The following is a 23696-nucleotide window of genomic DNA, read 5'->3' on the forward strand; positions in this document are numbered from 1 at the left end:
CGCCACTTTAGATCTTTTTAAAATTTACCTTTACCAAAGTCCAACAAATCAAATTGACTATATTTGTATCTTGAATAACCAAGTCTAATCAATTAGATGTTAATTCACACTTAAAATTATACTTAAAGATACCTTAGATTTCATTTTATGTTCTTCAAAAAAGATTTTAGTTTACGTTAAAGTTTTTAATAATTTTCAAGTTTAATGTACAAACTGCAAATGGTGTAATCAATTATATGTACATAATCTGTATGGTATGATGTACACTTCATTTCTGGTGTTTCCAGAAAGTTTGACTTTACCACTATCAGCAAAAGTAAAACCATGTTAATGAGTTGTTTGGCATTTTAATAAAAAAAAATATTGATACGTGAGATGCTCTATGAAAATGTACGTCAAGTAAACTATGTATTTGTATTTCCTTTCCCATTAAGATCTTTAAAGATTCACATTATTTCTCTGAACTATTAAATTATATTAAAATAAACTACCTAGCACAAGATATTAAGATAAGGTACATCTTACCTTAATTTTTCCATGAAAGTACTTTTGAGGAATCCCGCATCTTCAGTCATTATTGAAATAATTCCATTATAGCACAATAAAAATACTAAAATAATGAAAGTTGTTTATTAATTAATACAAGTGCTGAAATCTGTTGCAGTTTTTATAAGACAGTTTTCCTCACACATTGTCTATGATTTATCTTACTGAAATTTGTTATGTTTATATATATATATAATATTTTTCTAATATATTTAATTTTATGTCATCTTATTATTTTATAATTAGAAATATTGTTAATATAATATAATATATTACTAATCTGTATTAATATCAGAAATAGATTGTTTACTGTTTATTAAATGGTCTGCCATATTAGACAAACTTAATTTATTATTTTTTATTTATTTCTATATTCAAGAAATCTAATTTTAAAGGATCTAATTGTTTCTGCTACATAAATACCATCAGAATCATTACATTTAATTTTATAGATTTTCAAAGATTGTTTATTTTATTATTTCTGTTTTTAAATATTTTATTATGTGGTTATTAGGTCTGCATGCTAGCATACATATTTTTTTATTGTAAGTTTTAGTAATGTTTTCAGTTACATTATTATTGGATATTAGAATATCAAGCCTTTAATGGTTAGATATTCAAGTAAGACTGTTTTAAGAATAATTATATAATCAACAAATTAAAATATTAAAATTTAGTTACTGAAAATAGATGACATCCATAAATACAGAATATTAAAAATCATCTTCAATGGCAACTTTACAAAGGATTTGATATTGTAAAAAGAATATTAACAAATATAGAAAATAATATTAGAAAAAAGTTATTTAAATTTTATATAGATAAAATTTGTGAAAAAAATTAATACACTTATAAAACAGCATGACAAACTGCAGTAGATTGGAAAAATTGATAAGTAAGGAAGTTAGCTTATCTTTATTCTTAAAAAAATAAATTGGTATGAAGTAATTACAAAAATAAAAGAGCAATTTGGTCTGGAATAATACTCCAACACAAAAAATAAAAGTTAAGACCCACATTGATGTGACATTTTTATTAAATTAGGAATGAATGGAATCTTCTAGTCATGTATCATGGATACATGATTAGGAGAGAGATTCAATTATAAAATAAAAATTAATCAAATGTGAAATAAGTGAAAATTTAGTATAGCATACATGATATGAGATAATAATGTACCATAAGTATCAAAATTATGTTAACTAAGTTAATTTTGCAAAAAATAGACCAGTAGTGTCCAACTTTTAACCGGGCTTGAGCCAATTAAGAATTTAAAATTTTTTGGCAAGCCACATACATTTTGCTTCTAATATTTTAATCTAAAACATATACAATGCACAAAAAATTGCAATATATTAAAGAAAATGCGTAATTTAAGAATTAAAATACAAATTAAATATAAGAAAAACATATTTTACTGTGAAACATGACACTGCATTTCTTCTGCCAGTTTCTTGTACTGTGGTACATATGATGTTATAGCTAAATTCATGCAGTCATTCAGATGTTCATTAGTTATACTGGATCTGAACTTTGATTTTAGCAAGTTCATTGTTGAAAAACCACTTTGGCAAAGGTAAGTTGATCCAAAGCAGGAGTGTAGCCTTTGAAAAGTTTCTTTTAAGAGTGAATATTTTTCTCATCTATGAGTATCCAAAAATCTGTTTGTGATATTCTTGTTTTTAATTGTAGATCAGATTGAAAATCAATTATTTCCATTTCTCAATTAGTATCAACAAATAGATTTAAAATGAATGAAGCAATTGGCTGAATTTTATGAAAATCAGAAAATTTAATTTCAAAATTATTTTTAAGCTCTGTGAGAGATTCAGAATATTTTTTTGTTTCAATTTTCTTATATTTCTTACCATAGTACTCTAGTACTCCAAATTTGTAAGGTGACTGAAGTTACATTCCTTTATTTGGGTCATCCACAAATTGAATTTCGGTTTGAAACGCATTGATACTTCCTATTAATTCAATACTATAGTTTTTTCTTTTCCCTAAAGTTCAAGATTAAGTATATCCATTTTAGTTGTTATATCTGTAAGAAAGGCTAAATCAGATAACCAGTAATGATCACTAAGTTCTACATAATTTTCATTTCTAGATTCTACAAACTGTTTTATTTCTGGAAGAAGCTCTAAAAATTGTTGCAGGACTTTTCCCTTACTAAAACATCCAATTTCAGAATGTAACATTAAAGTTCCATACTCTGTATTGAGTTCATCGGCCAGTTCTTTTAATTATCTCCTCTGAAGTGGTCTGGCCCAAATAGAATTGACAATTTCTAGAATAACTTTCATGACATGTTCATAATTCACCACTTTTATACATAATACCTGTTGATGTACAATGCAGTGGTAGTGAAAAAAATTTGGAAATTCAGCATTTTTCTTGCAAAACGTGATGAAGAACCAACCATGGCAGGTGCACAGTCTATTGTTATGGACATAAGTTTTTGAAGCGGAAGATTAATTTAATAAGGTTTCTAATAACTTGGTATACGTCCTTCCCATGTGTATTTCCTTTTAATGGCACAACTGACAGTATATCTTCCTTTGCAGAACAATTGTTAAAAACTATCCTTATAAAAATATTTATTTGACCTACATTGCAGATAACTGTTGATTCATCACACTGTAAACGTAGAAAACCACATTTTTGTAAATCATCTTTTAATTGTGCTCTGATTTTCTGAGACATTGCTTCTATTCTATGAGTGACTGAATTTCTGGATAATAGAACTTCTTAGATAGCAAACCTAATTTTATTCTTATTTTTAAATTATTGAAATAATATCTCTATTGCAGCAAACATAGATTCTTTAATTATGTTACCATCCTCAAAAGGTTTTTTGTGCAATACAAGTATATGCAAGTATTTTAAATGATCCATGATAGCAGCTTTCATTTCATTCACAGACCTGGTAAACAAAGATTGTTTGGCAACTAATGCAGTTTTCATTCCTTTCAATTTTGATTTTCTTAAATTGCTGTTAGGAGAATATTAAGTATCATATTTTTTATGAACAGTTGTGAAATGTCATTCTATGTCGTATTTTTTCCCGACAGTAACTGTTGAACCACAAATCAAACAATACATTTGTTCTTAAATAAATAAAAACAATTTCTCTTCCCATTCTTTGTGAAAACTGTAGTTGTATATACATTTTTTCTTTTTCTTTAGTTTCTTTGCTGACATGGTTAGGGTAACTACAAAATAACTGCTTATACGTAATAATGGTGTGATAAATAGAAACAAATATTTTTTGATCTGGATGAAACTACTTGTTACTTCATGCACAATTTCTGATAAATAAGAGTTCTGTATTTACAAGTATTACAAAATTGGACCTATTTTGCTACCCTCTTGGTAGCTACTGGTTAGCACACAGCAACTATAAACCGAGATAAACCGGTGGTGCATCCTGAACAGTGCTTTGGGTGATGCCATTTCCGAACAAAAATATTCCTGGTCAGTGGCGTAATAATTTAATAAAACCGAAAAACTTTACAAATAACCGACCAAATTAATACCTGAAATTAATGTCTCCTTTTTCTTTCTATACATTAAAATTAAAGAAATGTCTGAGCAACTGTGGCCATTAACCATGAGAGTATTGTATTTTATAGAGCAAATAATTTTTAGTCATTTTATGTCTAAATTGATAAAATGAGCCACATTAAAAGCTGCACAAGCCACACGTGGCTCGCCAGCTATGGGTTTGGCACCCCTGAGATAGACTATAACATTACATTAACAGTAAACTTTCACGCAAAAAAGAAATTAAGTAGAAACAAATATAGATTTTGAGATTAAAAACAAAATTCCTGATGTGGAAAGCAGTGTAGTGGTGTATGGTAGTGAAACACTGACAGGAAGAAAGTTAGAAAGTGAAAAATAATGCTTATTTAACATGATGTTAGTAAAGAATTTAAAAGGTCAGGTAAGTTATAAAATGAGGTTATCTTATGATCAACTGAGAAAGAGAAGTTACAGCAATAAGTTGTAATAAGAAAAGCTGGTGGGTTTCATATCAAGGTATTTGATTAATTTTGGTTCTTAAGTGATTTGTTTATTTTTGGTTAAAATATACATCATTTCACTTTGTACAAAAATGAAAAAAAAACCACACAAATAAAAGATTAACAGAGAAACCTTGAATACCTTATTTAGATAATTTGGAGTACAAAAAAAAAAAGCTAGTCCAATAAATAAGATAATAAATACTCCAAATTCTACATTAAATCTATGAAGATATTACGTTAACCCCAACCCTAAAAATCTTAGTCTCTTAAAATGGAACTTTGGTAAAAATCTTGAATCCACTTTTCTTGGTCATTTTCATGTCTTACAAGGTAAGAAAATATAGAAAGCAAAATATTCATCATATTAGAAGCAAGAAACTATGCTTCTTTCTTTGTTAAATCCATCCAACAGTTTCCTTGCTTGTGTTTATTTTTTTGTTTTTGTAGAAACTCATCAGATACATGTAATGCTAGTTTAATTAAAATCTTGTAATTCAAAGTTATATTTTTTTACAAAATTTTCTATTGCCTGTAGCAAAACTGGTGATCTACTCTTAATCACATTAAATGTAAACTAATTTCCTAAACCTTTTTTTTTTAGCATTTAATAGTTGTGTAATGGTTTACAGTTAATAACTCAACAACAAATACTGTTGGTTATAGTCCTTATATTAAGTAGTGATCCTAAAGTTTTAATTTTTATAACCCACTGGTACTGTATCAAGTAAAAAGAAATTCCTTTAATTACACCTGCATCTTATATGAAACATTAAATATAATATCATATGTCATAAACATAAAACAATTAGAAAAGATTACAACAAAAGATTAAATTGATAGTTTCTTTTATAACTTTTTTTTAAACAAACATTGTGACAAGAATTATATGACTAAGTTTATTCCCTCATGTTTAATGGTGTTTTTTAGTTTTATTATCTCAACAATCTCTGTTATAACTGTATAAATATTAATGAAATTACAGTGCTTTGGTGCTACCAGGGTCAACGGGCTGACTTCAAGATATAGGCAGCAGAGGGCTAGAGTACCACGAGTCGTGTGTGCTAAGCCCAACTGTGTTCAATATAATGATAAATGACTTGCCACAAGAATTTAAAAATATAGAAAGTACAAAAACAGCATTATATGCGAATGACCTAATCATATGGGCTTCCTTGCCAAAAGCAAAGCAACACTTGAAAAAACAGTGGTAGTTCCAACATTAAAATAATCCAATAAACTGGTAATTTAGTCATCATTACACATGGTGACTCATTTAAAATTAGTTTGATTTCACTTATAATATAATCACATTAGGCTAATATTGAGTCATACATATTTATAGGTATAAGCTTCAAAATAAGAATGAAATGTTTTTCTTTATTGCATTATATTGGCAATTTTACATGGTAGCTTGCTGGTTTCATTTTATAATAATTATTCTATTAAATTTACTTTGGGATTTTAAATTACTACATTTTTGTCATTTTATGATTTAAAAGTGATTTGTGACTTTCGCAAACATAATTTAACCTATTTATTTCATGAAAAATGTCAAATCCATGTTTAGTAAAGATAAAAAACTTTACAGTCAAGCGTTTGAAATTACATGGTGAATCCAGATATTTATGTTAAAATAAAAATTAATTTAGAAAAGATTGCTGTTTTGGTGTTCAAGATTGGTCTTGAACAATTTTGGTCTTAAAATAATATAAAAAACTGAAAATGCCATGATATGTGTTGCAAGTGTGATTCGATTTCTTAATGCAATATATACTGGATTGTGTGATATTCACCATTAAACCAAGGAACTTTTATGCGATTGATAAATCAGCAGTTAAGCAATGATATCAACATTTTAATGTACTGAAAGAACATATCACCTGTCTGTCATTACATATGATTTAATGCATCTTGTTGGTGAATCCACCAACAGGATTGGCATGTCACACTTGACAAAATTAGCAAAAGTTTTTTAATTGTTTCTCACACAATTATTTATGAAATTGCCACTATTGATTTCAATTAAAAAAAAAGTTGTACAACGGGGGTTGCATTGTTCTACTGCTCAGCAGCTGCTCCATGTTAATCATGGGATTAAAGATGTGAAGGACTGAAGGGAAACTTTAGTGGTGGTATTTGTTGATTTTAAAAAAGCATTAAGATTCTGTATGGAGGCTGAAGCTATTGGACAATTGGATTTTCTTGGTATTAAGGAGAAATTGCTACAAAAAATACATCTTTTTATTAATCAGTACATTGGTGCTACCAGGGTCAATGGGGTGATTCAAAATACAGGCAGCAGAGGGTCGCAGTACCACAAGGAGCTATGCTAAGCTCGACTGTTCAATATAATGATAAATGACTTGCCATGAGAATTTAAAAACATATAAGATATAAAAACGGCATTGTATGTGGACAACCTAATCATATGGGCTTCCTTGCCAAAAGCAAAGATGAATAAATTATACTCAAGGCTAAATGAGGCAATGAGGCGTTACATAACTGGGCTACTGAAAATCGTATGATCATGATCATACATCAAACAAAAAATACATCTTTTTATTAATCAGTACATTGGTGCTACCAGGGTCAATGGGGTGATTCAAAATACAGGCAGCAGAGGGTCGCAGTACCACAAGGAGCTATGCTAAGCTCGACTGTTCAATATAATGATAAATGACTTGCCATGAGAATTTAAAAACATATAAGATATAAAAACGGCATTGTATGTGGACAACCTAATCATATGGGCTTCCTTGCCAAAAGCAAAGATGAATAAATTATACTCAAGGCTAAATGAGGCAATGAGGCGTTACATAACTGGGCTACTGAAAATCGTATGATCATGATCATATCTCCTCATTGGCTCAATCTGTCCCAGAAATCACCCTGAAATATGGAAATGTAAACACCACTGAAAGTGATAACCCCAAATATATGGGTATGTACCTTGACAGGAAGATGACATGGAAGAATTACATCAAATAGGTCTTCCGCAAAGTAAAGGGTAAGCTAAGTTTTCTCAAATGCTTAGTTGGTAAGAAGTTGGACAGCTCCCTGTCAATCCTAAATGACACCTTTAGGACTTACATAAAACCAATGATCTGGCAGCGAAAACCTTATAACTACTAACACATCAGGCCTAGAACTAGTTCAGAATCAGGCTGTGTGGCTCATTACAATTGCTGTAAGAGAACTATTCCTATTCCAGTTCTTATGGTTATTACTAAAAATGCTCCTATATATTCTAAGGTGGAGTGACTGGCTGTATTACAATATGAGAAACTTATTCAATTACCTATCATCAGTTACTGGCAGACAGAAAATCACCACTTAAAAACACAAACAAGTATCTTCCAGTATGTCACAGAATTAAGGGAAAGCTTCTGCACTGTAAGCTCTTATTTTTAAACATTAAATTGGGAAATTCTATTCAAACTTTGATGGGGAAGTTGCTGCAATTGACATTGTCCTCTGACAACTCTTTGTACAAATACACGCCTTTGGTAAGGCTGTCTGTCTTTGCAACTCAAAAGCTGCTATTCTGGCAATCACATCTTTCCAACATCCAACATCTTTAAATATTTTAGTTATACGAACTTCAATTAGACAGCTACAAGTTGCAGGAAAGGAGGCGATTTTTCAGTGGATCCCATCCCATGTGGGCGTATATGAAAATGAACAGGCCGATTTCTTGGGAAAAAATCTCACAAATCTTGCTTTGGCAACAATCTATATTATCTTATAATTCATCAAAGCATTAACAACAAATTTAGAGTTTCTATTTGACAATACTTCCTGTCAAGTAAAGAAAATAAAGATGGTCTTCACTAGTAGAGAATAAAGCTGACAGTCCTAGATGTGAAACATGGCCATGTTCAGGTTAACAATTGACCATGACTGTCTTGGTGCCCATCTGCACCAAATAAAAATAAATCTTACATATAGATGTGTCAATTGTAAGACAGACAATAATGTCAAAAACTGGAGCATGTGAATGACTGTGATTTACAATTTTAAAAACTGTAAAGGAATGTCTGTTGGAAAGATTTATTGGCAAGTACAGAGATTAATGACTTTCTATCAACATTAGAGCATTTGTAATAAATATTTATGTTTGATTAAATGTTGTTATGTTGGACAAATTTGGTTAGAAACTTTTTGATAACAGAATGTTAATGCTCATTAAATTTGACATTGATCTGACAATTCCATCTATGTAAACAAAATTGCAGTTATCATTTGATATTTTATACAACCACATTTTAAGTTTTTGTTGGCCGAATTAAATTGATTCCAAAGTTTGAATTTTTTAAACATCATATTCATAACTTACAATCTCAAATGCTCAATCTACAATCTAGGCAAATTCATTTAAATGTTGGGATATATAATTTCCAAGTAATTTAAAATAATAAACAGGTATTTTAGAATAACAAAAAATTATATATGAAGTGTTCCACAATTAAGTAGAGCTGAAGTAAATCATACTTCAAACAAATTACTAAAGATTTAATGCAAATCTGTTAACTTTAGAATTATTCCAAAATACTGCAACCTTCTGCTCAAATTTTTCTCCACTAAGGACAGAGTTCATAATTTGCAAACGATTTCCTTCATGCTAAGGATTTTGAATAGGAGGGCTCTTATAATTAATTCTGGCTCTCGTATATTTATTTATTATATATGGAATCATATTCTGGGGAAAGTCAGGGGACAGTGGTGAACTGTTTGTCACAATTTTTACAATCTAATGAAACCCTGTCTCAAATCCTATTAAATATCTTTAATTTTTTATTTTGATAATATCTCTTTACATCAATCAAAATAGTAATGTTTGATGGAAAAAACGTAACCCTTTAAAATGCTTCATTTTATCATGAATACAATATAAGGTGCAAAAATACTTTGATTTATAAAAATACATGTTGATAACTATCAGAAGTTAGGATTTGGTAACAAATTAATTTAAAAATAAGGGAGAAAAATGATACATGGTAAAAAAAAATAAATATAAGAAATAGAAATAATTCTGTTACCTTTCCTCCAGGTAAAAGTAATATATTTCTAAGCTGCATTTTCAAAGATACTTTCACAGAATATCTGTGTAGCTACAAATTTATGGTTTGATATTAAAAAAAACAAGATGTGACTTTTATTCTATACTCCAAAAGTTCCTGAATAAAAAATAAATAAATATACATATATATATATATATATATAAAAGATCATGATGATGTTTGATAATAGTCAATTGTTATGAAATGGGCAGTATAATTTTAAACTGTTGAACAGTCACTAGGTAGGTGACTAAATAAAAGTATATTGAAATGTGTCAGCAAATTGATAAATAAATATATTAAAAACTAACTGCATTAATTGTTATTAAAATTTGTTATTTATTACATTATAAATACATATATGTGATCAAAAAATATAATATTTTGCTTATGTAAATGAATGTATACATAATATAAATTTATACAAATTCCATACACATAACTACTGAATTATATAAGAATATGTAATAATGATTTTTGAAATAAATTTTCATAGTCATTCACTACATTTTATAATGTTTGAATGAAACCTTTTGCAAACTCTTATACATTGTGCAATGGCTTTTTTAAAGTAAAAATTAAATTATATAAAATAAAAACACACATCTTACCACTTCATGTTTCACATCAAACTTTTCAGATTTAACTGATGCAATATCTGCACTGGCTGTATCCAATGAAATGTAACCACTCTCAATAAAGAGAGGATCTTCTTTTTCTGGTAATGAAAAGTGTGATTTATAAATATTCTGCAAAAAAGAAGGAAATCAGAAAACTGCATAACATTCAGTTTAAATTCATTTATGTTTCATGCATAAATTTTTTTCTAATATCTGAACAGTGTGTAGAGAAAACATATTTTTGATAGAAAAAAGGACAATTAAATTTTTTTTTTTTAATGAGTAAATGAATTAGTAAGTTATTAATGCCAGAATAGCAAAACCAATAAAAAGCTTATATTTATGTTTTATGGCTATAATATTTTACCATAATATAATTTATTCTACTAAACTGAACAACCAAATAGTAACCTAATTAAAATACCTCAAAAAAAGTAATAACAAACAACATAAATGAAAAAGCCTCAACTCAAACAACAAACTAGCTAAAGCACAGAAATTAACCTGGTACAACTACAATAAAAAATGTCTATCCAGAAATGCAACAGTAAGACAAAACAACAAAACACTGTTTTAAAATCGGAAACCACATATGCAGCAGAAACACTCTTCCACTTGAATGAACAACAAAGACCGACAGACTCTAGAAAATTGAAAGAATTGGAAGAACCTGCATCAACAAAAAGTATCAGAAAGATGGGCAGTGATGGATCGTGCCCAACAAAGATAGCACCCACAACTGATACCATGCATAAAAAGAGACTAGAGTTCTTTGGACACATTATGAGGATTGGTTTGCTTGGCATTTCTCCTGCCACCACCCCATTCGGTCGCTCTAAAGCATAAGACTAAATATCTGTGCCACAAACAGCTACTGAACCTCAAAACATTTTAGCGACAAGTGTCCTAACTAGCTCCTAGAGCTATCCTAAAAGCATGAGCGGAATAGGCACGGCATCATATACCACTTGCTTGTGTGTCCCACCGCCCACTTGTCATATATCACTAAATTGGTTAAGCGCACCCCGTCAACTACTAAAACATATGTGAGTATCAATAACTAAATTTATCTCATTAAAGACACCAATTCGATGCCACGCCAGGGCGCTGAATGCTAGCAAGTACCTGTCCACCATTAAATCACTTGGAGCCTTAATCTGGCTGGTAGCCAGACATATCTCTTGGTTATTTTTCTACAGCAACGCAGTAGGAGTCTTTTCCCTTAGGCAACTACTGATGTTGGTTGAACAAAGCAACTGCATAAAGGAACTCCCACACGGTCCAACAATGCGGCTCTCGCCACATTGACTCGCCGCTTGTGAGTCATAATTGTGGTCAATTTTCCCCTTGACCTCTAAGTTCCAGGATGGCCTGAGTTCTGGACCACCCCAAGAGCTGGGCAGTCAAACATCATGTGTTCGTTTGACTGGACCTCCCTGCAGGTGCACAGCTCATCAGCTGCCAGGCAGAACTGAAAAAAATATTGGTTTAAATTTGCACTTAATACGGGTGTTATGACTGTATGATAATTTGTCTGTACCCTTGAGAAGCATAAACTTTGTCTTGGGCACAGAAATCTTTAAATTTTGTATGTCCATCCAGCCCTCTGTGGTTGACAAACCTGCCTGTGCTCGATCTTCTAGCTGCAGTCGTGAGTTACTACGAACTAACATGAGACAGTTATCAGCGAAAGTCTGGGCCATGACTCCTTCTGGGAATGTCAGTCCCAAAAATCCAGTGAATACCAGGTTCCACAGCAAGGGACTGAGAACAGAGCCCTGTGGGTTTCCCCTGGTGATGGACTTTTCCACAACTAGGTGCGCATCCTTAAACAGAGCTGTGCAATCAGACAAGTAGTCATGTACTATGGCCTGCAGGGCTACAGGAACACTGCGGCATTCTAACTCATGGAGGACAAAACTACAACACAAGGAAGGAAATGCTGCCCATGTCATTAAAAATTGCCAAAACGTATTTACAATCGGCGCCTTCCACCTCGGCAAGTGCATTTAAGATGTAATCATCGGTGCCAGCATTTTCATGAAGTCATACTGGCCTCGATTTAGAAGCAAGTTCATATCCATGTTTTCGCAGAGCTGTTCCACAACCAGCCTTTCAAGCAACTTGCCAATTACTGGCAAGAGGCTGATGGGTCGATAACTGCTGACCTCACTCGGATTCTTTCCTCATTTTTTAAGAGCACCCTCACCAAAGCCACCTCCCAACAAGTCGGAAAGCAACCTCAGCTTAAGCACCCTGGTAAGAACAGAGAACAGTCTGCTAAGCAGCTCTCTTGACAAGCAGAAGATGATAGAAAATATTCGGGTCAAGTTGGTCAATCCCCTGTGCCTTTTTCAGTGCCATTCGAGAAACCACTCGGACTACATCTACGGGTTCTACAGCCTGTACGCCAGGGAATGGTGTCTCACACCCGCCCTAATGTCGACTTCTGCTTCACCCTCCAAAACATCTAGAAACAGATTATGCAAGATTCAAAGCGGTTGGTGCTGTACAATCTTGATGCGAAAAATACCAAGACAGTACATAGATGGATCAGAGAAATAAGAGATCATCTGAAGGAGGTTGACCTTACACCAGAGGACACTGCAGACAAGATAAAGCAAACAAAAACATGAACAACAAAAAAAATCGCTTCACACACAAGAAAAACTCATAACATGTAAATTTTCAACAGCAGAAAGGGTATGGAGATCGACACGTATCAGAAAGTACAATGAGGACCGCAAGGCCTGAGTAGTCCCTTGGAAGAGACTTGGATAACTGACTGACTAAAGTAAGTGATCCTATGCAGTTATAATAGATGTAAATATATAAATATAAATATATATATATATATATGTACATGAGGGTTGTTCAACAATGAAAAAGACAAATAGCAGCAGAAATATTTAATAGAATAAATTGAAACTATCTGCCATTCAGTTGACATCTCTGATGTACAAAATATCTGCAGTTTAAAAAGATTTCCAATAATATAAACCTTTTTTGGTTATCTCAAAATGTCAGCTCCGCTTGAAACATTTACTACAGAATGCTATGATAATTATTATTTTTGGAAGTTTGAAAACTAAGACACAAAAATTTTGAAAATTACTGAAATCTGTAGAGCAAGTGTCAGGAGTGTGCATTCTATATCCATGATACACTAAAATCACCACAAAAGGTGGATTTCGACAAACAACTCAAAATCACACATATCAAAATTCGTATTTGTACAATAGTTCATGGTTTTTTTTTCTCTGAAGATAATGATTTTTTAGAATGTTGATAAAGGCAGCCATACCAAGTATAAAAAATTAAATGAAAGTTTGATAAGGTTACTAAACAGCTACCTTGAAATTCTTCCAGTAAATACTTGAATACTCTTCCGAACTCAGGATTTTATTCACTCGTTTTAAGTAGAGTCTGACCGGAATCAGTAAATGTGTGTAGTTACAAGTAAACGTTTGATAAGTAAAGGTTACTCACTTCCCTGTTTTACAAGTAAAGAGAATACTTGTCAAGTATTTGGTTTACCGTTGTTTATTCACAGAACTGCAAGTAAACACTTGTATAATTGCAAGTAAAAGTAAATACTGGTTTTTATTCACTTCACAGAATAAATTATGATGAAACTTGGAGCCATCATTTTGAGGTGATATCTAAATGTCAGAGCAGGGAATGGAAACATCTGAGTTCGCCTACCAGCAACAATTCTAAACTACAAATCATCCAGTAAAGTGATGCTAACAGTGATTTGGGGCTATAAAGCTCCAATTTATTATCATTATTGGGAAAAATGTGCAACCAACAGTGAGTACTAATGTGATATGCTAGAAATGAAATAGAACCTGCAGTAAGAAATAAACATCCTAGTTTTATCTCAAAATACCTTTTCAGACAGAACCTCTTGCATGATAATGCTCACTCCTAAATACATAGGAATCTATTTCCGTGGTCATTAGAACACAAAAATATTCAAAAGTTTGGATCAAGAAATGTTGTCATATTCACCTTAGTCCCAATATTGCACCATCAAATTTGTTTTGTTTGGCTGTCTCAAATAGTTTTTACAGGACACTTGAGTTTAATAACAATGAGAGAATCAAGAATGGCTCAGACACTGAGGTGAACAATTCTTTACTACTGAAATAAAAAAACTCATAAAAAGAAGGGAAAAGAGTAAAAATTTATCCAGGGATTATGTTGAAAATTAGAGTTAGTTTTATTGTCATTGAATAAGTAATAATTTATCTAAGTGAGAAAATGTGAAAAATTTAACAAAACCCCAGATGAAAAAAAATCAATAAAAAAATGTTGGATATAAAAACTTACATGTTCATATGTACTACTTTCAATCTTGACAATATGTACAAAGGGAGATTTTGTTTCTTCCATTTCATTCTTGATTCCTATTCTAATTTCGGAAGATAATGGATCTTTTTCAGCAACTGAACCATCAACTAATGCATCTTCTATCTGAAATAAGTAACCAACTTAATCATTTATACAAATATTAGCTCCCCTTCACAGCTTTGCCCATGCTATATGGTTACTTGCATTTCCCACAGTGGTCAATATTTTTATTTTATACTTTTTAGTCAAGTAACCAGAGGCAGGTGAAGCAAGTGACATACAGTAATGGTGACAGTGGCTGTGGTGGTTAAGTCACAGCACCAAAATCAGTTTTTTGATATTCATAATCATTCAGTTCAAACTCAGCTAACACAGTGATAGACACTCACTCACAGTTTACAAATCATTAAAGTTTGTGCTTCAATCGACCAATCTCCAATATTAGATATATATATATATATATAAATCTTCTTTTTTTATCAAAATTTTTCGGGATGAAATATAACCAAAAACCTTCTCAGTTATGCAAAGAAACATGGGTAAAAATTTGGTTGTAATTAATCGGGTATTTTTTTTGTTTATACTGAACAAACAAAAACCCTCTTTCTCTTTATATAATAGAATAGATTATAAAATAATCTAGTACTACATTTGAAACATATAGAAAATGTCATGTATTTTTTTAATATAAGAAAAATAATAAATTCATTAAAATATCTAATCTCCATCTGTTTTGTTTTAAAATAAAATTGATTAAATTAATAACACATCAACATTTTGATTAAAATTTGTATTTCACAAACATTCAACACTAGAAAGGCCAGTTATTTGGAAATTTTGCAAATTTAGAAATCCCCTAATACTTGAAAATTGGAATGGAATAATTTAAAAACTAAAATGAAAGTTCTTAAAATGTCAGATGTCATGACTTATTTACTTTCCAGTAGGAATTTGGTGTAGCATTTTCATAAAAAACAAAAAAAAACCTATGTATAAAGTTACATGTTGTTATACCTAATAAGGCTGCAGACTATATGGTAGAATACTCTTCCTTATATTACATTATTATTTGTCTGATTATAATTTTAAATTACACAGATTACAGATGTACTAATATTGTAATCTGAACAAAAACATAAATAACGGGATATTTTCTTAAAACTGCATAAATTTCTACGAACCTCATTAGATATAGTGACAAACTGAAAAATCAATTGTTACTATCAAAACTATTTAGCTTTACTACTGCTGAAATATTCTATAGCAAAATTACATATTTTACATGCACTATCCATGCTTTACATGAATTTAAAGATGACGATGATATGATAATTTGAAGGTGATGATGTATTTGAGCATGTGCATACAAATTTGTTATAATTAGAGACTGGATTATATGCAACATAAAAAGCATGAAATATGCATGAAAAGAGTCAAAATATGCAACTTTAAATAATACAAAAATAGTAATTTTCAGTTTTTTTATTTCAAAATTGCATCCCAATTAGTAAGTTGTTGAATAAAATCAATAAATTCAATAATTAATAATTATTTAACATTTTTTTACTTTTGTAAATGTAAACAATCAGGTACTGTTGCACATGTCCGGTAGTAAGATTGTGTCTTCAGTCACTCAAAGTACTTTTATAAGTGGAAAAGAAAGCTCCACATCCACTGAGGTAACTGGCCAGTGGGTGCTATGTTAGCACTTATTGTTTCTGGCAAAAGTTCACCCATGCCATTACTAAAACTATCAATTTGACACAAAGGTTCAAAGTCTGGGTTATTGTAAAAAATGTTTTCAAATTTTTCTTTTAGATTACACGGAATACAACTGGCAGATTTTATTCATTAACTGAATAGATTCAGTCAACACCAAACCTTGAGTTTTAAGCTTTTTAATATTCACAGGTATGTTGAAAAATGAGTGCTAATCACAGTTACGTTTTTTTTATTCTAGAATTGTTAAATGCTTTCTTGGACTGACAAACTGCCATAGCCTCTGCACTATCAAAGTTGTTTACTACACATTTGATGGTCTCAAAATGCTCAATGTAAAACAGCACAGCTTCAATCCACGTTCCCCATCGAGTTACCACTGGTTCGGGAGGTAAAGGCACATTTGACAGTTTTTCTTTATAGAGCTTATTGCAAGCAGGTGCCTTAAGAAACACTTTCTTTGTTGACGAAATCAGTTTATTTACATTCCCAAACGTGGATCATACTTCTTCAGTAATTCGATGTACTCCGTGAGCAAAGCATGTCACATGAATCAAATTAGGATAAAATACTTGGAGAGCTTTGGCTGCCTTGATCATATTGGGAGCAGCATCTGAGAGAAATATAAACATTCTTTCATCTGCAAAAGATTCAAGAAATAATTTTTTAATACCCTCATTCACAAATCTGGTGATTGTAGAATGATTTGTCTTTCCAAGGTGTTTGCAGGCCACCAAATAGGAAGAAGAGTGCTCTAGTTTTAATGCACTGACAATTAAATTCGCAATGTAATGGCCACAACTGTTGGTAGTTTTGTCACTGAAATCCCAATTATGCTATCCTTGAGTTCATTGTGCATTTCTTTCAGAACATGGAGGTAAATTGTTGGTATGTAATTTTACGCAATGTTGATTTCATCTGGTCAAGCAATATTTTCGCAGAAAATCTTTGAAGGTAGGATTTTTAAGTTTGTGAAGAGGAAGGAACTTGTAAGCAATGCTTCACATAAAGCCATGCTAAAGTGGTTTTTTTGCTTATCATTGGAAGTGAAATCACTGCTGCTTGTCGCTGTTACAAGTTGTGGTCGTGAGCCTTTCTTTTGCAATCCTGCGATATGAAGACTTGTCTTGACATGCTGGTCTATTTGAAACTTTTTTATGACGAAATATTTTTTCACAAACTTGGCAATATAAAACATTTCCGTCATATGTAAATCTTCCAGGATAGTCAGCTATCCATGAAGAGAAACTTTTTTTTTGGGTGACATGGTACACATTAAACTTTGCACAAACAAATAAAAAACTAAACTGATGCAATGAACGTGTGAACAATAAAATGCATAATTTTATTGTCTAGTGGGAGGAGTGCTGCATGCGCGAAGCTGAATGGTATCGTCCGTCCTTGTCTCGCATGAGTCTGTGTTTTACTTGGTTTCATAATACTTTTATCTCACAAAAATAATAGATGTGCGGCTGCTAAGTGCACTTTAAGGGCCGCGTGGCTAATAGGTTTGGCCGGCTACAATGTAAAATTTCATTTATTAACTAGGTACCCTACCGAAAAATATTGTAAATATAGCGAAAATTTGCATCATCACTAGATTTTTAAGATAAATATGAAATAACCGGTAAGAATGAGCTTAATATACAAATGCATATAATCTGGTCTCTAGTTATACTAAAGCTCTCAAAAACCAGGCGGAATAAAGAGAACTGGTAGAAAACCTTGGGTTTCAGACGATATATTGCAGCTGATGGATGAACGTAGAAAATATAAGAATGCTAGTGATGAAGAAAGTAAAAGGAACTATCGGCAATTAAGAAATGCTATAAACAGGAAGTGCAAACTGGCGAAAGAAGAGTGGATTAAAGAAAAGTGTTCAGAAGTGGAAAGAGAAATGAACATTGGTAAAATAGACGGAGCATACAGGAAAGTTAAGGAAAATTTTGGGGTACATAAATTAAAATCTAATAATGTGTTAGACAAAGATGGTACACCAATATATAATACGAAAGGTAAAGTCGATAGATGGGTGGAATATATTGAAGAGTTATACGGAGGAAATGAATTAGAAAATGGTGTTATAGAGAAAGAAGAGGAAGTTGAGGAGGATGAAATGGGAGAAACAATACTGAGATCTGAATTTAAGAGAGCATTAAAAGATTTAAATGGCAGAAAGGCTCCTGGAATAGATGGAATACCTGTAGAATTACTGCGCAGTGCAGGTGAGGAAGCGATTGATAGAATATACAAACTGGTGTGTAATATTTATGAAAAAGGGGAATTTTCGTCAGACTTCAAAAAAAGTGTTATAGTCATGATACCAAAGAAAGCAGCGGCAGATAAATGTGAAGAATACAGAACAATTAGTTTAACTAGTCATGCATCAAAAATCTTAACTAGAATTCTATACAGAAGAATTGAGAGGAGAGTGGAAGAAGTGTTAGGAGAAGACCAATTTGGTTTCAGGAAAAGTATAGGAACAAGGGAAGCAATTTTAGGCCTCAGATTAATAGTAGAAGGAAGATTAAAGAAAAACAAACCAACATACTTGGCGTTTATAGACCTAGAAAAGGCATTCGATAACGTAGACTGGAATAAAATTTCAGCATTTAAAAAAAATTAGGGTTCAAAAACAGAGATAGAAGAACAATTGCTAACATGTACAGGAACCAAACAGCAACAGTAATTTAGATTTAACAGTAATGCTACGATTTGCTGATGATATAGTAATTCTAGCCGAGAGTAAAAAGGATTTAGAAGAAACAATGAACGGCATAGATGAAGTCCTATGCAAGAACTATCGCATGAAAATAAAACAAAAGTAATGAAATGTAGTAGAAATAACTAAGATGGACCACTGAATGTGAAAATAGGAAGAGAAAAGATTATGGAGGTAGAAGAATTTTGTTATTTGGGAAGTAGAATGACTAAAGATGGACGAAGCAGGAGCGATATAAAATGCCGAATAGCACAAGCGAAACGAGCCTTCAGTAAGAAATATAATTTGTTTACATCAAAAATTAATTTAAATGTCAGGAAAAGATCTTTGAAAGTATATATTTGGAGTGTCGCTTTATATAGAAGTGAAACTTGGACAATCGGAGTATCTGAGAAGAAAAGATTAGAAGCTTTTGAAATGTGGTGCTATAGGAGAATGCTAAACATCAGATGGGTGGATAAAGTGACAAATGAAGAGGTATTGCGGCAAATAGATGAAGAAAGAAGCATTTGGAAAAATATAGTTAAAAGAAGAGACAGAGTTATAGGCCACATACTAAGGCATCTTGGAATAGTCGCTTTAATATTGGAAGGACAGGTAGAAGGAAAAAATTGTGTAGGCAGGCCACGTTTGGAATATGTAAAACAAATTGTTAGCGATGTAGGATGTAGAGGGTATACTGAAATGAAACGACTAGCACTAGATAGGGAATCTTGGAGAGCTGCATCAAACCAGTCAAATGACTGAAGACAAAAAAAAAATCAAAAGCCAATTTTGACAATTAGTTACTTCTCACACATACTTACATGCGATCTAAATTTGATCTTTAATTGTATGTATTTATGTAATTACTTACTACACACTTACATATGACATATGAATTTCATATCTAAACTATCTAATTCCAGGTATTCAGATTTTACTATTTATCCCGTTCAACCTCTTAACAGCAGGTATCCTCAATTTTATAATGAAGTAGAAAATAACATTTTTTCATTTTTATTCTCATTTACTGTTCTATTTTCTCTTTCTAGAGATTGTAGAACAATATGTAAGTATTCTGTTTAGTACTGAATACGGTAATCTTTTATTTATGACAAAAGCATAGATTTTTAGTGCTGTAGAAATTTTGTTTACGATTTGGACAGTGTAAAGACTGGGCTGGCAGTAAAGCAATATCATCCTTGAAACTATGAAAATAAAAGATTATCAGTATCTTAAAAGTGACGATGTCTTATGTGATTTCTTATTGAGCTTTCTCAGAAACAACTATAGAACCTGAGAAAAAAAACAACTCAGTTGCCGAGGAGCCAAATCACTTATCACAAAAAAAAATAACTTCTGGAGTGGAAGAGATAAAACACACCATGGAAGACAAAACAAGTGAAGTCTCTTTTGCCAAAGTTGTTCTTCAAAACACTCTTCACGAAACAGAAAATTCTACATATTTTAATAAATTGCTGATAGTTAAAGAAGAAAATAGTATCTCACTAGCGACTCCTGATAAATTATAAAATTAGGTTCATATACAAATGTACTGAAGAGGAGGATAATGGACAAGCTGGCCATTAATAAAAGCCAGATATATAAACTTAAACTACTTAAGGTCTGTTTTTGAATACAAGTATACAAAAAGTATTTGAATACAAGTGAGTAAACTTGGCGCGCACTAGTACTGTTAATGCACAAATGTCTTTTATAACCTTATAGAATGCATCAGTTGTTCAGCAGCCATTGTAGAATAATAGTTGCTTGTTGTGTTTTAATTTGTGCATTGTGATAGAACATGCTGAACAACATTAATTAAGTTCAGCCAAAGTTCGGCTATACCCAGAGCAAAACAATTTATAAGAATAAGCAGCTTTGGAGAAACAAAGCTATGAGGGTTAAACAAATTAAAGAGTAGTACAACAGCTTTCAAAATGGTCAAATTTATGTTGAAAGTGACAAGTGTACTGGTAGGCCAACAAGCAAAAATCTAAATTTCATTAACAATATGCGCAGCCTGATATTGGAAAATCATTGGCTGAATGTCCAAGAAATTGCAAATTACAATGGGATTAACCGTGGTTATGTACACATGATTTTAATGGATGATTTGAACATGCCAAAATTTATGTCAAAGCTGCTTTCACTTGAACAGAAAGATTTATTTACTGTTTTACAGTCATGCTGTAGTATGCTGGAGCCAACAGTGATCCAAACTTCTTTAAGATCATGAAAAGTGGTGATAATTCGAGGGTATACAGGTTTGATCCAGAAACCAAAGCTTATTATCGCAGTGACAAGTAAAGTTCTGGTTGTTCTGCAGGCTAAAGATTCAATTAAAGGGGTCTTGATTTTGCTAGAACTGGATAAACATAATGATGAATATGAGAGCACAGTTAGTAGCCATTCTGAAAGCAGACTATAAAATATCTGCAGCAATGGAAATTCCATAATGGAAATAGACACAAGATGACAATTTAAGATTAGAGGCCACTAAATTAAGCTATATTTTTTCATAGCCTATAATTGAACACTTTAACAAATATTTTGAAAATACCATTTTTGAAAATTCTAAAGAGATCCATCTCATAAGAAAATTTTCATGCTACACAGCATAAATGCATTAACATTGATTGGTCTTCTATCTGTATTCAATTTTCATTAGTAAACTTCAATGAAGTTAATTTATTTTACTGGTAATATTAAACAGTAACACTTTGTCATTTATTAATTAGAAAAAAGTTATATCGTTAAAATGTTTAGCTAATTGGAATTATTTGTTTGGACTAACAGATTCTAAAATATTAATGATTTAAAAATTAAGATAACTGCCATTTCAAAATTTTGGAAAAGAAATGCAACACTTTTCTCACAAGAAGGTTAAACTCTAGGTACACTAAATATTATCTAAATAATGCTATTCTAAATGTTATCTTGTTCTATTTCTAAGAAATTAATTTTGAATTAAACACATAAATAGTTATTACAAATTAACCATTATATGAAAAAATACCTCTTAAATGTTTATATCAAGACAAAAAAAAATAAATAAAAACTGAACTATTTTTCCTTTTTAATAATTTTGTTCGAGAACATTGGACAGGATCCTGTGAAAACACTGCTCCAAATAAGAGTTAAGAGGCCAGCCATAATTTGTATTCATATCAAATAGACGTGATGTGTAGCAGTCAGGTTTTTAAAATTTGTATTTGATAAACTGAAGGACAATACAGTATTAAAGATTAGGTAAGGATACTTGTCTGTACAGAAAGTAATTAATTAGGAAGCAATCATTAGTATCAATCTAGCAATTAGATTGAAAAAAATGTAAAAGAGATGGCCTACAAGGCATATAAGTATATACAGAAATTATATTCATTTCTAATTAATGTGTTAATGCATGAAAATAAATATACTCTTGGAGCTAAAGATCATGGACTGAGTGTGTGCCATTAGATCAATAAAGCTTATGCACTAATTTAATGAACAATATTACGGAATAACACTGAATTCAACAAAGAAAAAATAAATTTCACAATCAGATCATGAAATGGATTTACAACCTAATAAAATTCTTTATCTAACAAAGTCATAGTCAACTGGATGTTGAAAGAAGTATATTAATTGGGCAATCACAGTAACGAAATTGTAAATCAATCACCTGCCAAAATAAGGATCTGGAAAAAAATTGTAAACCTTTTTGTACTTAAAACGATTTAGCAAAAGGTGAGAAACAGATATGAGCACTTACAGAAAATCAGTGATCTTATATGTACATATAGATCCGTTTAAATGAAGAAAGTGGCATTAATGATCAACAGTAACTTGAGATTGAACAGGTTGCAAAGCAGGAAGAATGAAAATTTCTTAAATGTCAAAACAGAATGATGGCATAAAATACGAAACCAACCAATCTTATGGATTAGTTAAGGAATCACCATACTAAACTTTCTTTGAAAGATATATTACAGAGAATTATAATTAAGGTCTTCATTAAAAAGTTACACTTTAATAATGTTATGTAGTTATTTGGATGCACTTTTGACTTAAAAGATACAGTGGGAAACCAAACAAGTTGCAACAGAACTACTTACTTCCTTACATCCAACTTGTTCTTATTCAAATCTCATAATTATTAAACTTATATGGAAAAAGATTTTAACAAATGTGCTAAAAAAGGCCTGACAGGAAAACCCAATAATAAAAATAAATATAATCTGTCAAGTCAATTTGGTACATTGGAAATAACAAGTAAGGAAATTCCAATAAATCTATTACAGCTATTACAATACTAAAAACAGTAATAAAGAATTTATGTATTGTAAATATGTTAAAATAAAAATAATAGAAATAATTACAAAGAATAACAGAAATTCATCAAATCTATCAAACGATGATGAAATATTAAAAAAAATATAAAATCTTACATTCTCAGAAGTCTGATCATCTTCTGTCACAGCAATTGGTACAAACAAACATTCTATTTCTTCAATTTCATCCCTGATTTCTTCCTTAATATCAGGGCATAATGAATATTCCTCCATAATGAATCAAGAATTAGTGAATCTACACAATCTACAACCAAAAATAATATTAATTGTAAATCAATTACTGAAAGATCTATAAACTAACATCAAATGTATACTTAAAGTAA

The 23696-nt window shown here is 31.1% G+C and overlaps 1 protein-coding gene across 1 annotated transcript in view; it reads right to left on the bottom strand.

The window, feature by feature from the left end:
- The window catches only part of LOC142317649 (uncharacterized), a 71611-nt gene that overhangs the window by 37541 nt on the left and 10374 nt on the right, over nucleotides 1–23696 (bottom strand). Inside the window, exons 3-5 of the mRNA XM_075354205.1 lie at nucleotides 23470–23617; nucleotides 14593–14736; nucleotides 10249–10386 (exon numbers count right to left, since the gene is read on the bottom strand). Of these exons, the coding sequence (XP_075210320.1) occupies nucleotides 10249–10386; nucleotides 14593–14736; nucleotides 23470–23586 (399 nt within the window). The 5' untranslated portion in view covers nucleotides 23587–23617. The remainder of the gene's footprint in view (nucleotides 1–10248; nucleotides 10387–14592; nucleotides 14737–23469; nucleotides 23618–23696) is intronic.

This window comes from Lycorma delicatula, chromosome 1, assembly GCF_047948215.1.
Source record: "Lycorma delicatula isolate Av1 chromosome 1, ASM4794821v1, whole genome shotgun sequence".
NCBI lineage: Eukaryota > Metazoa > Arthropoda > Insecta > Hemiptera > Fulgoridae > Lycorma > Lycorma delicatula.